The sequence below is a fragment of the Gorilla gorilla genome, chromosome 13 (assembly GCF_029281585.2).
Source record: "Gorilla gorilla gorilla isolate KB3781 chromosome 13, NHGRI_mGorGor1-v2.1_pri, whole genome shotgun sequence".
Taxonomy (NCBI): Eukaryota; Metazoa; Chordata; class Mammalia; order Primates; family Hominidae; genus Gorilla; species Gorilla gorilla.
The window spans coordinates 133,107,065-133,123,182 of NC_073237.2; the positions used below are offsets into that span (position 1 = coordinate 133,107,065).

The 16,118-nt window shown below is 63.0% G+C and overlaps 1 protein-coding gene across 3 annotated transcripts; it reads right to left on the reverse strand.

Annotated features, from left to right (window-relative positions):
* Nucleotides 1–9: 9 nt before the first annotated feature.
* On the reverse strand, nt 10–14,239 carry AGPAT2 (1-acylglycerol-3-phosphate O-acyltransferase 2). Of its 3 annotated transcripts, none has more exons than XM_019033934.4 (6): nt 13,873–14,239; nt 4,151–4,284; nt 3,683–3,858; nt 3,350–3,445; nt 1,624–1,696; nt 10–794 (listed from the first exon to the last, which is right to left on the reverse strand). In XM_019033934.4, exons 1-6 carry the CDS (start codon nt 14,052–14,054, stop codon nt 619–621), a joined length of 837 nt encoding a protein of 278 aa, XP_018889479.2. In that variant the 5' UTR covers nt 14,055–14,239; the 3' UTR covers nt 10–618. The 3 variants fall into 3 exon arrangements, with proteins under 3 accessions (XP_018889479.2, XP_055206138.2, XP_055206139.2); XM_055350163.2 differs by having other exon boundaries at nt 3,350–3,559; XM_055350164.2 differs by lacking the exon at nt 3,350–3,445 and having other exon boundaries at nt 13,873–14,162.
* Between the last annotated feature and the right edge of the window lie 1,879 nt (nt 14,240–16,118).

The window sequence follows — 16,118 nt, forward strand, 5'->3', positions numbered from 1 at the left end:
AGCTCCCCAGCCACTTCCAAGAGTGTGTTTATAAAAAAACAGCAACGGAGTACAGTGCTGACCCCACAGAGTCTTCCAGGCCGGCAGGAGCAGCAGGCCCTGATTCCCGGCTCCCTGTGGCCCAGGGTGCGTGAGTCTGGGACTCCCGGCCCTCCAGGCCCCTCCTCTCCCAGAGAGCCTGATACAGCTTGTGGGCTGGACCCTGGAGCCCAGCTGCAGCCTGGTGGGTCCCAGGCGGCTGAGCAGAGGGCTCGGACAGTGTGCGTCTGGCCTCGGGGTCCTCCCATCTGCTCCCGGGCCATCGGGGGCCTTGTGGCTCAGCCCACCAGCGGGCCACAGCCGCAAGCCTCATCTTCGTCATCCCAGCTCCCAGAGGCGCCGTGGGCGCGAGTCCCTGCCCTCGAGCCCAGGGAGGGTCCAGCTGAGCCCCCTGCAGGGGACACCAGGGGCCTGTGTCTGAGGCCAGTGACAGAAGGGGCTTCCTGCTTCCCGGGCTGAGTGAGAGCCGGGGGAGCCGGACAGAGTGGTATTTGGAAGCCCGGAGGGGTCCCCTCTGCCCATCCTCCAGCCATCGGCTTCCACCTGCCCTCCCCAGGTCATGCCCTGCCGTGGTCTGGGCTACTGGGCCGGCTGCACGCCAGACCCCGCAGTGGCCCCGTTCTCCTGGGGGGTCTTGGAGATGTGGAGGAAGGTGGTCCTCATGGCCCGGTGGCAGGTGTCCACGAGCGCAGGGACGTCCGCCGCAGTGAGGCCGCTGGTGGGGATGGCTTCCAGCACCTGCACTGTGACTGTTCCTGTGGGGGAAGCAACAGACCTCAGTGGCCTGTGGGGAGCTGGGGCCCACCTGAGCCTGCTGCCCTGGCCTCGCCTCTCCCCAGCCCCCCACAGCCCCTCCCTGGGAAGCCCGAGGCCGGGCTCTTCCCCTGGACTCCCTAGCCGTGGTGGGTTATTTTAATTGCAGTAACGTTGCTGCAGTAAACCCCATGGCTGCCTGGCCTTCACGCCGCATTTTCGACAAGTCTGCGCTCCCCTGTTACTATCCCCAGAAAGCCCCACTTCCTGATCAGCCCCTACCTCACTGCCTGGCCTCTGCCCTCCATACGGGGTGACGGGCTGTGGGAGAGATGGAGCTGGGTTCCCCCACTGCTCTCCAACTTTGACCCCACTGTCCTGCCTGGGCACCAGGTGCCCACGTTCTGGGAACTGGCTGGAAGGGGCAAGAGGCCATGAGCCCCGCAGCCTGTGCCCCTGGGCTGCCTGGGTTCCATCTACCCCATGCGGGCATCAGCCTGGACACATGGGCTCAGAGGCCACCCTCCAGCCCTGGAGGAGGCCGCCTCAAGGCCCCCAAGCTGTGTGCACAGCTGGGGTCCATCCGTGCAAAGTCTCTTGGAGCCTCAGTTTTCTCATCTGAAAAATGGGCCCAGCACCACCCATCTTACGGGGCCATGAGGCCATGAAGCCCACAGCTGGGACTCCAGCCTGAGTCACTCATTCGCCACATGGTCACCGTGTGGCCACGCCACGGGTGCCACCCGGAAATGGGAACGATGAGGGGCCCGGGGCTCCGTGACTGTAGGGTCAGGCAGGGCCTACACCCCAGGTGCACACATGTGGGGGTACCTGAAGTGAAAAACTTCTTCTTGGTGTTGTAGAAGGAGGAGAAGGAGGAATACACCACTGGGACGATGGGCACCTGCAGGCAGGGAGACGCACAGCTGAGGCAGCCCTGGGGACAGGCCGGGCACGCCCCAGGCTGCATGTGGTTGGGAAGCCCTGTCCTGCGGCCCACCCACCCCTGCCTTCGCTGCTGCCATGGGTCCTTGTGGCTGTCCTGCCCCTGGGACCTGGGATACCTGTCCTGCTCTGGTTGGCCCAGAGTTCCATAAGCTCATCCTGCAAATCTTTACTCATCTCCTCTAGGAAGCCCTCCTGAGATAGCACTTGTCTGCCTGGTTCACACCTGTCCCCATACTGGGTGTGCAGCTAGCCAGGGGGGCAGGGCCCTGTCGGGTTTAGGAGGAGATTATGGCACTCTTCCCTGCCCACGCCTCTCTCCCAGTCCTCTCCATCTCAGGAAGCCAGCGAGGGAGGCAGCCCTAGCCAGGGGGAGGGGTGGAGCCTGCCGGTGTTCCTGGAAGTCACCGGGGTCAAATCCAAGGGCACTTGGGGGTGATCATTAACCTGAGGCAGCCAGGGAACCCCCAGGGGGCCAGCAGGTAGGCTGGGGACTGGCAGCACGAAGGGAGGGGGCTAGCAGGTAGGCTGGGGACTGGCAGCAGGGAGGGAGGGGGCCAGCAGGTAGGCTGGGGACTGGCAGCAGGGAGGGAGGGGGCCAGCAGGTAGGCTGGGGACTGGGAGCAGGGACGGAAAAGCTGTGGGTCTCCTGGCTGAAGCTGCGCTGTGGCCACCCCCAGCCACCCCATCACAGCCGTCCGTCTCCCCTCTGCTCTCCCAGAGCCGATCCAGCCCTCACTCCGCCCCCAAAGGGAAGTGACATCAGCCCCAGGCTGGGCAGGTGTGCCCTGCACCTGGGCAGGGCTGGGATCAGAGCCCAAGGATGCCCACCCAGCCCAGCGCCTCCGGGGCTCCCCAGGCCTCACGGCCTTAGCTGGGAGCCTCCGGAAGGAGGGTCCCCTCCCCACCACCTTGCACAGGGCCAGGCACTGGGGGCCACAGTGGCCAGTGTGAGGGAAGGAGCTGAGACCCCTGCCCTGAGCGAGACCCCACCCAGATGGGTAAAAGCTCCTTCTCCTGACGCAACTCTTCCCAGCACAGCGGCAGAGGCAGGACAGGTGCTGGGGGAATGGCTATACCCTGGCCTCTCCCAGACACCCTAGGATGCACTGCACCCCTGGAGGCTGGGGACCAGGAAGTCCAGAGTCTGGAGGCGCTGCTTACAATGAGCTCCACCCACCCTGAGCTCTGGCCCGGCCTGATACTACACCAAAAGCCTGGCTTGTCCAGACCCACTGCCCATGCCCTGAAGCCCACCCCAGCCAGGCACAGGCCCAGAAATGAGCCTCCTGAGAGCTCTGCAGCAGAGGCGAGCGGCCAGGCTCCCCACCCCTCTACCTGCCCAGCCTCGCAGGCCGAGCACTGGGTGCCCACCAAGGGCAGCTGGTCACTCTGGGCTCTGTGTGGGCAAAAGGCCCAAGGGGCTGCCCTCCCTGGTCGGTCAGGGGGCAAGTGCAGGAAGGGGCAAGGAGGCCCTGTCCCCAACTCAGTGGGAGGAGTCCCTTGTGTGTCAAGGGTCCTCAGCTTGGCTGGTGGTCACCTCCTGCCTTAAGCCAGCCTGACCCCGCCTCCCCAGCCTGCACCCACCCCGGGAGGGCTGGGCTCGGCCTACCTGTGCCTGGACTGCCAGGTAGAAGGCACCCTTCTTAAAAGGCAGCAGGTCCCCATTGTCATTGCGAGTACCCTCGGGATAGATCCACACTTTGAGCTGCAGGGAGAGAAGAGCCTGGACTGACCTCATGCCCAGGCCGCCCCAGAAAGGCCACGCCGCCTCGCCTCCTAAGAAGCCCCACTTCGCAAAGCAGCTGGCATGGGACCCCACCTGCGGAACATGGATGATGTGGGGGTCTTGTTTTTTCTGCCAAAACCAAGTCACAAGCTGGCCCCTGCCTGGCCCCGCCCAGGCCCCGCCCCAACCCCACCCAGCCCGGCCCTGCACACTCACGTTCTCCCTGACCATGCGCTCGCCCAGGTCGGCCATCACTGTCATGGCAGTGCTAGAGCGCTGCCGGTTGATGAAGAAGACACCCCCGAGGTACATGATGAGGCCCACAGGCCCCAGGAAGAGCAGCTCCCGCTTGGCGATCTGCACGCAGCGCTCCGGAAGGACCTCCATGAGGCCTGGGAGACAGAGAGACAGAGACAGAGAGAGAGGGGGAGACAGCGTGCGCTGGAAGACAGCTGCTGAGCACCCACAGGCCTGCCTGGCACCCTGCCTTCTCCCTGGCTACCTGGACGGGTCGTGTGGCCTCCGAGCCTCTGTGTCTGGCCCTGAGGGAGGTACTGAGGCCAAGCTCGCCCAGGCACAGGCAGCCCTGTGTCCTCGTCCCCGGGACCCAGCCCCAGCCCCACACAGCCCCAGCTCAGCTGGCCCCACTCAAACCCCAGAAGCCGCCCCCGAGGCCCGGCCTACCCATCATGTCCAGGATGCTTTGATGGTTGGAGACGATGACACAGGGCTGGGCCTCCTGCAGCCTGCGCGGGTCCCGCACCTCGAAGCGGAGCCCGTAAAAGTACTTGAAGCTTCGCACGAACCAGCCGATGATGCTGCAGGGGAGGCCACCATGAACACGGGTCCCGCAGATCCCGCAGCCGAGGCTGGGGCGCGAAGGCCTGGGGGTGGGGTGTGGAGGAGGCTGGGGAGGGGCCCTCCTGGCACGGGGCAGGAGACCGGGAGACACAGGGGAGGGAGCCCCTGAAGCGGACAGAGTCCCGGGCCCAGCTCACCCACCTGGACGGCTGCCCTGCCTCCGTCTCCCCAGCAACAGAGGAAAACCCAGAGCCTCTGGAACTCGGATGCTAGGAGCATGGGAAGGCGCCCACTTCCAAATCCACATCCAGGGCCCACCCAGCCCTCATCCACCCCACAGGGGACCCAGCCGGAAAGGAACTGGCACTGGCTCTCACGTCCGCTATGAAGGACCCACGTCGGGGAGAGCAGCCTCTGCACCCCAGCAGAGGAAATGGGGCCCCAAACACCCTGGGGAAGGTCACTGGCCCCTCAAGGCAGGGCCACATCAGGAAGAAAGTGTCAGCGCCAGCGGAGACCTCTGAAAGGACCTCCGAAAGGTTCTTCCAGAAAAGAGCTGAGACCGAGACCCTCTCTCACCCCTACCCTACAGAATCAGGCCGGTTCCCTTTCCCCGTGAAGAGGCGGCGGGGGGCTCGAGGCTTGTCTGAGGTCACACCAGGAGCAGCAGCAGAGCCAGGTTCCGGGCCACCTGAGCCCCGGCCGCAGCAGCCCCCACTCTGGCAGGGGCCCAGCCCACTGGGGGCTGCCCTTGGAGCACCTGCAAATGTGAGGTGGCCTTGTCCAAGCAGCCCATCATGGTTGGGACCAGGGATGTCCAAGGGGTACCCGAAGACCCTGACCAGCTCCGAGCGCCCCAACCTCTGCCCTGCTGTGCTGCCAGGAAGCTCTGGGCACACCCCAGATAGGGCACCCCATCACAGGGCAGCCGGCGGGGATGGAGCCAGGACGGAGCTCCACTTCGAAGCTCCAGCAGGGGTGGATGGCCAGGGGCAAGGCTGTGCCAGCGCTGACCGGGGGGCTGCCAGTGCTGCTCCCCTCTCCATGCAGACTAGTGTCCCCCACCATTTGATCCCCCAGCAGTCCTAAGGGCCCCACGCTTTGTACAGATGAGTCTGAGTAACTGTGGCCCCCAGGCCACAGAGCAGAGATTCAAAGCCGGGGCCTTCTCTCAAAGCCATACTGGTGGGGATTTTTGTTGTTTTAACAGGGTCTTGCTCTGTCACCCAGGCTGGAGTGCAGTGTCACAATCTGGGCTCACTCCAGCCTCCACCTCCTGGGCTCCTCCCACCTCAGGCTCCTGACTAGCTGGGACCACAGACGTGAGCCACCACACCTCGCTAGTTTTTGTATTTTTGGTACAGATGGGCTTTCACCATCTCTGGCCAGGCTGGTCTCGAACTCCTAGGCTCAAACAACCTGCCGACCTCAGCCTCCCAAAGTGCTGGGATTACAGGCCTGAGCCAACTCGCCCGGCCTTTAAAAAAAAATTGTGGTAAAATACACGTAACATAAAATGTATCTCCTTGGCCTTTTGTGGGTGCACAGTTCATGGGCACTGGGCACATTCGGTGTCCAGCAGCCATCTCCTCCCTCCATCTCCAGAACTCTCCACCTTCTCTGGCTGACGTCTGTTCCCATGCGACACAAACCGCGTCCCCTCCGCAGCCCTGGCACTCTGCCCTTCCATGTGTGAGCCCAGGCCTGCGGCAGCGCCACCTCAGGCAGAGGGGGCAATGCTCATGACCCCCTGTTGCAGATGGGGAAACTGAGTCAAGGGGGGCCTAATGGTTAATTCTGGTGATGAGTCCAGCCGTCCGTCCCTGGACTTGGAAGCCTGGGGCCTCCTCAGATCTGCCTTCCTCAGCCAACTCTAGATATCTCCTCTCCAGGCCGCGCCGGCCACCGTCCCCTCCCACCCAGAAGGCACACCCGGGCTGGTAGCACCCGCACACTCAGGGGAACTGCAGGGCTGTTTTGCCTCCACACTCATCTGCGCAATCCAGCTTCCTGGACCCCCGTGACGCTCCAAGAAGACGAGGGGGCAAAAGCCGGCAGTTCACCAACAGAAAACACGGAACTGTCTGGTGCTAGCAAGACGGCCGTGTCGCCAATCAAAGAAGTGCAAATGGAAACAAGAGACTGTCCTCATCCTTCCCCCTGGCACTGATTAAAACGCCTGATAACAGGAGGTGCCAGCCAGGGCGTTGGGAACAGGCCCAGCGGCTGGCAGGAGTGAGGAGTCGCACAGACAAGATGCTGCTGTGGAGGGCAGGTTGGCAGGCCCGGCCAGAGCCCTGAGGAAACCTGGCCCCTCTCCTCTCAGAATCTTCCAGGAATTCGCCCAACGGCTGGAGTGAGAAGCCTGCGGTGCTGAAGTGTGCGGTGAATTAGGAAAACCTGAAAATGCTTAAATATCCACCAGTAGGAAGAAGGAAAGTAAATTAGGGTCCATTTCACAGACAGCTGGGGCGCGGGGAAAGAACAGGACAGGTCCACACTCATCTCCTGTGAAGGACACGTGTACGATATCTAGCAGCAGCCAAGACACACCTGCAATTCCAAAGCTAGCTGCCTGCAGGAGGCTCGGGCCACATCTGAAAGGGACATTGGTTCCCTCTGGTAGTGACATTGGCCAGTTCCATCTTTTATTTACTTTTTTATTTTTGAGACAGGGTCTCACTCTGTCACCCAGACTGGAGTGCAGTGGTGTGATCTCAGCTCACTGCAACCTCCGCCTCCCGGGTTCAAGCAATTCTCCTGCCTCAGCCTCCTGAGTAGCTGGGATTACAGGTGCCTGCCACCAGGCCTGGCTAGTTTTTGTATTTTTAGTAGAGACGGGGTTTCACCACGTTGGCCAGGCTGGTCTCGAACTCCTGACCTCAGGTGATCCTCCCGCCTCGGCCTCCCAAAGTGCTGGGATTACAGGTGTGAGCCACCGCACCCGGCCAGCTAGTTTCTTAGTGTTAACAACTGCATCTTGGTGATGTAAGATGTTAACAAGGGAGGAAACTGGTGAGGGCCATATGGGGTCCCCCGTAATATCTTTGCAACTTCTCTGTAAATCTGAAATTATTAAAAAATAAGATCTTCATTTATTTTTTATTTTTTTGAGACGGAGTCTTGCTGTCACCTAGGCTGGAGTGCAGTGGCGAGATCTCAGCTCACTGCCATTTCCACCTCCCGGCAAGCGATTCTCCTGCCTCAGCCTAGCAAGTAGTTGGGACTACTGGTGTGCGCCACCACACCCGGCTAATTTTTGTATTTTTGGTAGAGACAGGGTTTCACCATGTCGGCCAGGCTGATCTCAAACTCCTGACCTCATGATCCGCCCGTGTCGGCCTCCCAAAGTGCTGGGATGACAGGAAGGACCCAGCGCGCCGAGCCCTCCTCTGTTTTGATTGTGGTATAACACGCACCACCTAAACAATATAATTTTACCCGTTTCTCAGCGCACGGTTCCGTGGCACTCGGCGCATCCACTGCTGTGCGGCCAGCACCACCCTCCAGCTCCAAAACTTTTCCTTTTTTTTTTTTTTTTAAATCTAAGCTGCTTAGGGGATGGATCATGCACTGATACTTCTCTCAGCTGTGAAAGACACAGGGTACAAACCCCCGCCCAGCAGGCAGTGCTGAGCAGGCGCTGTGTCCCGCCGCCCACCACCGGCCCCTGGTCCTCAGGCCAGACAGATGGACGGACGGAGGCTGCCCCAGGCCAGCGGGAGGCTGTGGCTCTCTAGAACTCTGCGGCCCACGGTGTGGCTGGGGGAGAAAGGTATACCCTGGGGGTGGAAGAAAGTCGAAGTTGATGTCCTCAAGGGGACAAAGGGCCATCAGCACCAGCCACGTGGGGCCACCGCACTTCCCCGCAGTGTCCCGTACATAGTTCAGAGCTTTCTGAAAGCTGGTGGGAAAGTCTAGACTCACTTTACAAGCGGTTCCTGGATGGGCGGGTGGCTCACGCCTGTAATCCCAGGACTTTGGGAGGCCGAGGCAGGCAGATCACCTGAGGTCAGGAGTTCAAGACCAGCCTGGCCACCATGGTGAAATCCCGTCTCTATTAACAATACAAAAATCAGCCAGACGTGGTGGCAGCTGCCTGTAATCCCAGCTACTCGGGAGGCTGAGGCGGGAGAATCACCCGAATCAAGGAGGAGGAGGTTGCGTTGAGCCGAGACGGTGCCATTGTACTCCAGCCTGGGTGACAGAGCAAGACTTCATCTCACACACACAAAAAAAGTGTTTCCTCAGAGAGGAAGGGACTGAACTAAGCCCTGCAGAGGCTCCTGCGGCCGAGGACACCCCCGGGAACCCAGGCAGAGAAAAATCGCCTTCTAAGCACAGAGGCCCCCTACACCTCCTGTGTGCAAAGCCTGGAGACAAGGGCTCTACATGAGTCACCTCCTTTTGTTCTGACAGTAACCCCCCAGGGTAGGTACGATCATAACCCCCCTCTTCAGATGAGGAATGCGAGGTTCAAGGTTCAGCAAAGTTAAGTGACTTCCCCAAGGCCACACAGCAGAGAAGCCAGAACAGGCCTGAGCCCCCCTCGGAACCCTGCTTCGGAGCTGGCAGGGTCGTGCTGGGGCAGCGCGGGCCCCCAGTAGGACTCTAGGAGCTCATCCTGAGGCTCCCTCCTTCCCCCGGGCTCCGCAGTCCCCTCAACCCCTCAGCAGGGCTGGGAGCTTGCTCCGGCCTCCCCTAGCAGGAAGCTCAGAGCAGCCACTGTCCCCAGGCTTCCCCCCACCAGCTTGCCCAGCCCAGGTCCTGTCCTGTGCCAAACACCCTGCCTCACCCAAACTCCCCTCCCACCAACCACAGGTGGACGAGGGGCTGCCCTGTCCTTTCCTCAAAGCCTGGGGCAGGTGTCGCTGTGCCAGACCAGGACACAGTCACACGGACCCCAAATCCAGGTCCTGGACTCCCCGCCTCCCCGGGGTACCCCAGCAGGGGCAAAGCCAAGGTTGCCGGAAGCCTGGAGCTCAGGGAGCCCTGCTGGCCACTGCCAGGTGGGTGACTTGTGCCAGCTTTGCCCAGCAAGGCAGGAGGCCCAGGGAACAGCCCAGTGCCCAAAACTAAGTGAGGCTGAGCCCAGACTGGGCCCTTCTGGTGGCATCGGAGCAGTGGGCTCCTGCTGAGGGAAAGCCCAGGTCCTGCCTCGGTCTTTTTCAGGAGCCCTCAGACTGGAGTCCACTGGCCTCGAGCGAAGCCCCGTAAGAGACCCCTCTGGGGTCTGCAGGAACCTAGCCTCCTCAGACCGCCTGAGCTCAGCCCCAGGCACCTGGGCTGCTCCCACACTCAGGCTCTGGGCCTGACGGGGATTTGGATCCCATTTCCCTTCTTCCCAGCTATGGCCTCGGGCAATGCATTTGACCTCCCAGGCTCATGTGGAAGGGTGTGCAGGCTTACATTCTATGAGGTGGAGACCCCCGGGGCACCCTCGGGCCAGGGCGGGACCTCCACCAACAGTGGCTGTGATGATGACTAGGGGGCGGGGGGGAGGGGGGGAAGAATCCAAAATGGGTGGGGCCGGGCACGGTGGCTCACGCCTGTGACCCCAGCACTTTGGGAGGCTGAGGCAGATGGATCACTTGAGCCCAGGGGTTTAAGACCAACCTGGGCAACAGAGCGAGACCTTGTCTCAAAAAATAAAAAAAAAATCCAAAGTAAATCAAAGCAAAAGGCCCCTCAATGTGCCTAAGCCCCCAATCCCACCAGCACCTGGCTCAGGCAGCTGGGAGGCGGTTCTAGGTCAGGGCCCAGGCCACTGGCCAGGCTGTCCTCGTGGAAGGCCACTCGCTGACCCTTGCCTTGGTCCTGGGCTGGGACACTCCCAGGAGACCCAGCAGCTCTCTGAGCCAGGACTTGCCCATCCTCAGCTGCGTGAGCTCATTCAGGGCAGCCCCCTCCCCCTCTGCTGGGGCTCGTTGGGGCCACCGGGGACAGGGACCCCAGTGAAGAATCTGGTGTTTTCCGACAAGTGTCATCCGACCTGCAGCACAAGGTGGGATGGGTCCATAGGGGTGCGGGGTCCAGCCCACACAAACACCCGGATGTGGGGGGTCCCCGATGACTCCTCAAAGCAGATGTGTGGGAGTGCAGGTGTGGCGGGCGGGAAGGAGATGGGGCCAGAGAAGCCCTCCCATCCCTCAATCAGGACAGCTCCAATTTCTGGGCCTGCAGAGAGACACCTGGAGCACCCTGGAGGACCAAGGTCACGGTCTCCCTTGGGACTAAGACCCCAGTGCTGTGGTGACACAGGGCCCCCGATGGCATCTGTCATCACCGGACATCTGTCAGGGGACCCGGGACCATGCACTGGCCGGCAAATCTGGGTCAAACCTTGCCCGACATCCCAAGTCCCCTGTGCGTTCTCCCCACACTGGGCGTGTGGTGTGGGCACGTGCTCCATGGGGACAGGAGCCTGCCCTGCAGCCAGGAGCTGCCACAACCACTAGGTCCCGGCCTCCAGATACCAGCAGAGCGTGGGGTTCAATTCGGGGAGCATCCTTAAGAGGAAGAGCACCCCTTTTCTGTCTGGGACCCTGAAAATGGTGGGAATAGAGGTCAAAGGAGCCGGAAACTAACTGCTGTTTCCCTAGGCTGCCCATCTGGTCTCCTTTGCTGTATGAAAAAGTAAACTTCTCTGTAGATTAAGCTGCTGTCTTGAGGGTTTTCTGATCCTGTAGCTGAACCCAGCCGTAGGACACGGAGCCGCTCTGGGCTTTGCTTTCCTCTGTCGAATGGATGTACCGGGGCATCGGCCCCTGGTGAGGAAACGTCCCCTGCAGCTCCACCCTAACTGCGCACACAGGGAAGGGCTCGGGGGCACCCCCTGCCTGGAAGGGGTCCGTGGTCTCAGCCCCAAGCCCGGTGGGAACGAAGGCTGCCTCAGAGGTTCTAGTCCCATCACTGTCCCTCACACGCTCAGAACTACGGTGTAGACGGTGGGGGTCTCTTGGGTGCCGCCTGGAACCCCGTGGGGAGGGGCTGGGCCTCAGCCAGGGCAGCCATTGCTCAGGGGCAAGATGGAGCGTCCCTCACAGAGCTCAGGCCTGCCGCAGGGCTGCCTCAGCGGCCCCAAGCGCTGGGCTGGGAACAAGGGGAAAGGGAAAAGCAGGTACTCTGGAGTCACTGTCAGTGGGTTCAAACCCCAGTTCCAACCCATCCTGGTTTGGGGACCCTGCCCCAGTTTCAAGTTGCTTATCTCAGCCTCAGTGTCCTTATTTATAACACAGAGCACACGCGAATCCCTGTTCCTGAGGCTGGAGGCACCCGTGGCGTACAGCAGGAACAGAGGCCGAGTATCCCCTCCTTCCCTTCCAGCCCCCTGGGTCCCTTCCCTGGAGTGACAAAGCGCCTGCTCTTCATCTGCCTTTCTCACCCCTCCCGACGGCCCCCACGGAGGGAACGCACGTTCGCAACAGCCCCACTCTTAGCCATTGCTGGGAGTCTTGGAAGTCATCAGGGACCCTGGGGCCTGGGGAGCACGTGCAGAGGTGTGGGGGAAGGTAGCCATGGAGCCCCAGGCCTCTCCTCCAGACTGCCCTGCCCTCTGGCCCTCCCTTCTCTTCAGGGACCAAAGCAGGAACAAAGCACCTGCTGTTAGCAGCCAGTCTCCCGGAAGCCACTACTCCACAGGCCTGAGCCTGGGTGCTACCCTGGAGAGGTGAGGGCGGCAGGAGGGTCCCATCCAAGCACCATCAGAGGCCCCAGGTCCCGAGGACACTCAGGTTAGCCAGAATCTCCAAGCTGAGATGGGGACAGGGCCGAGTGGGGCAGCAGGGCCAGTGCCAGCCAACCCAGCCTACCAGGTCCATAGAAAGGGCAGCAGGTGAACTGTGATTTGGTCCCTGGAGAACAGCCATGAAGTCCAGGCAGAGGCCCCTGCAGAACAAGCCAGGCTTTCTCACACGAGGAGGCCGCCGATGAAGAGGCCCGTGGCCTGTGGCCTGGCTCAGTAGTGGGGTCTGCTCCAGGGTCTCCTAAGTCAGGTGCCCCATCACTTCTGCTAAAAGAACAGGACCCCGTCCCCTGTCCACACCCCAGGACACGCCCAGCACAGGATGCCCTGCAGGCATCAGAACCACACAAGCCATTTCCTCGGGGTGGGGGGCACCCCCCCAAGGAACCCACAGACTGGCCCCTCCTCAGCTGGGAAAGCCACACCCTCGCCCCTACTCTGAAGCACCCCAGGGGCTGAGGGGGGCCCCTCACAGAGACCCCTGCCTACAGGGGATCCCAGGGCCAGAACCACAGGTGAGGCCTTCACAGATTCCAGCACAGGTGCCCAGAGCCCAGCCCCCAGGAACTCCCTGTTTCTGCAAACTGCCTTCCTCGCTGAAGGGTGCTCCACTGGGGACGTCAGCGCCAGTCACCACCCGGGCCAGTCCTGGAGTGTGCGCTCCCCGGGACCCCGGCCTGGGCCACCTGGCCCACATCACCACTGGTCACACACATGTCTGGCTGAGCAGCCAGCAGGCCCTTCTCGGACTCTCCATGCTCACCATCAGCCCCAGGGTCCTCTTTCATATTCCTGGAGCTTCTGGGGCTCCGTTGGAAGCCATGACTGTAGGCCCGTTCCAGCAGCCTCAGTGCCCTCCCAGGGCTGGCAAGGAGAGCGAGTGCAGGGAGCTAGCAAACCCTCACCCACTGACCCTGGAACCACGGGGAAGGGGGCCTCTGGGGCCACAATGCCCCCACCCCAGGCCATTGCAAAAGCCACTGGCTGGGCAGTTCAAACAGGGCAGAGAGAAATGTAGCAACAGCCTGGGGACGGCTAACAGGGAGAGGGGGCAGGCAAGAGCCTTCTCCGGCAGCCACCCCGCCCAGGAGCAGGCAGCCCCCGCCGTCTTTGGCAGCCCAGTCTGACCTCTGGCCCCCAACCCCAGCCTGGCAAAACCAAGCTCCCACCTTCTGGAAGGCGTCCAGGGGAAGATTTCAGCCCCGCCAAACCCTAGTCCTAACTCTTCCTTCCCTTCGCTTGGAAGCTGGGCCCCCGGAGCTGGAGGCCAGGGGCGCGCTCCCCAGCACGGAAGCAGGTCCCCTCCGGGTCCCCCACCTCCCTGCGAAGAGGAAGGGGAGAGAAAGGGGAACCCACCCCACAGGTGCGCCCATCACCGGGCGGACAGGCAGGAGGGCGTCGGAGGGAGGCCGAGGGGTGCCCCCACGCCGTCCTGCGCCCTGATCAACAGCCCTGGGGCAAGTCCCCGCCGCCCCGGCCTCGGTTTCCCCACTCAGGAAGCAGGGCTGAGCCTCTCCCAGCGCGGACCGGCCCCCTTTCTCTCCGAAAGCCGCTCCGCCCCCGGAACCCCACGCCGGGCTGCAGGGACGCGGCGGAGGCCGAAACCGGTGTAGACGCCCGGGGCCAGGGCGGGGGGTGGGGTGCTGGGCACTGTGACGCCGGCTCCTTGACCCCCTGACTCCGGGACCCCCTGACTCCGGGACCCCCTCCCGTGCCTGCCGCCGGCCCAGGCGCGCTCTCCCCGGAGCCCCGGAGCGGGGCGGGACGGGCGGGGCAGGAAGGAGGGAAGCCCAGAAGAAAGTTAGGGAAGCGGAAGCGGCGCGGCGGTTCCCCGTTCCCTCCCGGCGGCCCCCGGCCTTGCCTCATGTTCTCCACCGTCCGGCCGCCGTGGCGCAGCAGGCAGACGAGCGAGGCCACGGCGGACACCGTGAAGCACAGCGCGCAGTACAGGGCGACCTTGGCGTAGAACTCGGCCGCGCGGCTCAGCTGCACCAGCAGCAGCAGCAACAGCAGCGCCGCGGCCAGACACGGCCACAGCTCCATGGCCCGGCCCGGCGCCCGACGGCGCGGCCAGCTCGCTCTCGCTCCCGCTCCCGCTTCTCCCCCGCGCGCTCAGGCCCCTTATTGCGAGGGCGGCTGGGCGGCGGGGCTGGGCGGGGCGGGGCGGGGCGCGGGGTGGGGGAGGAGCGCGCGGCAGGGAAGGGCTAGGTGCGGCGCCCCGCCCCGACACTGTCCCCAACCACGCCCCGACACGCTCCCCTCACCAGGCCCCGCCCCGACACGGCCCCTCAGCCCCGCTCCGACACGGCCCCCCCTTCCCGCCCTGGGTCACCCGGCCCGGACCTCCCCCCCACGCTCCCTCCCCGCAGCCTTCTGCCAGGTTACCGAGGCTCTGGCGCTCTGCTCCCACCCTCCCGGTCCCAGGGGACCCCCCCATCATGGCTTGCCGGTGGCTCGGGCTCTGGCGCTGCCCCCCATGGTCTGGGCCTCCTGCCCCGCCCGGTGCCCCCTCCCCCCGCTGCCGGGGCAGCCACAGGCTCCTGCGCGCAGAACCACAGCTCCCCAAGGGCGTAATACCAGCGGGGATGCGCCCGTGCCAGGCCGGTGGCCACGCAAAGGGCCGCCGGAACCGCCCCCGAGTGACCAGTGGCCACCTGGCAGAAGGCCTGGCTCTTAGGGTGTTCTCGGTCCCCTGCGGGGAGACTCTTGGGGGCGCGCAGGCAAACTGGGGCGTGTGTCTGGGCGGGGCTGGGTTGCCCCACCCTGGGTGCCAGAAGTAGCCTTGTCACCAGGGACGCTCCGGGGGCAGGCGAGGTGGGTGTCAGATGGCGGCGTTCACATCCGCTTGGCAGCACGGCCAGCGTGGCAGGGCAAGGTGCAACTGGGACAAGGGCAGCAGTCACCTGGCCCGGCCCCCACCCGGCGTCCCACCTCAGGGAGCAGATGGAGATTGAAAAGCAGTTTCCTGGGGTCCCTCCTCATAGGGACTCTTGGGTTTGCTGCAGTTGCAGGAGTGCTGGCCGCCCTGCGCTCTAACGGGTCAGCAGGGGAGCACGGCCCCTCTTTTTTCAGATGCAGAGTTGAGCTGTTAAAACATTTCCCTGAACATTGTAACCACCCCCCAAACTGTACTGAGAGAATGGCAAATACAGAAACTGCTCTTCAAATGAATGGGGAACTGCAGTCCTGAAGGACATGGGGTCTCGCTGCCTGGGCTCAGCAGCCCCTGCCCAGGCGGTCCCAGCTTTTCTTGAAAGTGGAGACACATCCTTTTGCCTTAGGCCTGTAGGCATCTTACAGCGAAACCCAGGAGAGCATTTTCCAGCCCAGTCTCCTTCCAGATCCATATGGGCTTCATCTGGAATCAGCTTGGAGGGCCTGGCTTGACCTCTTTCCACGCTTGGAGCCGGAACTGCACACCCCGCAGCCGGGAGGTCTGAGAGCTGCACTGCTGTGCCTCTGAGAGGCTGAGAGGTGGCTGCTGATGGCTGCGGGGTTTTCATCTTCCAGGGCAGATGTGGTGGGTGCACCCTGCAGACAGGAGTGCCGCTGCCGGGAGCTGGGGGATGCGGGGGTGTGGGCTGCGGTCCCAGGTGGACTTCCTGGAGGAGTGGGGCTTCACAGCACCTTCAGCTGGAGGCTCTGTGCACCCAGGTCCCGAGCAGGTTGCACCCTGGCTGTGGAATCCAGTCCTCACAACCATCAGGCCTGTCCAGGGGCTTTACATGCCAGCCCCCTTCTTGTCCTTTACCTCCCAGCCCACCGACCTTTCCAGGGTGGCCACCATCTTCCTGCACCCCCAGGTGACTGTGTGTGTGTTGGACACCTCTCCCTCCTCTCCTCCCCCCGGAATGGAGCCCGTGGGGCCTCATCTGTTTTGTGCACCATGTGCGACCAGCACTCAGGCCAATGTCTGGCACATAGCAGGTGCTCAGCACACACTTTCCATAGTAGCAAAGGCATCCCCATTTTACAGAGGGAAAACTGAGGCTCTCAAGGGTGAACACCAGACAGCCGGGACGTGACAGAGGAAAAGAGGCTGACTCTGAGCCGGAAGACTCCTGCCAGGGCTGGCAGGAGCAGCGCCAGGGCAGCACACGGTGACCC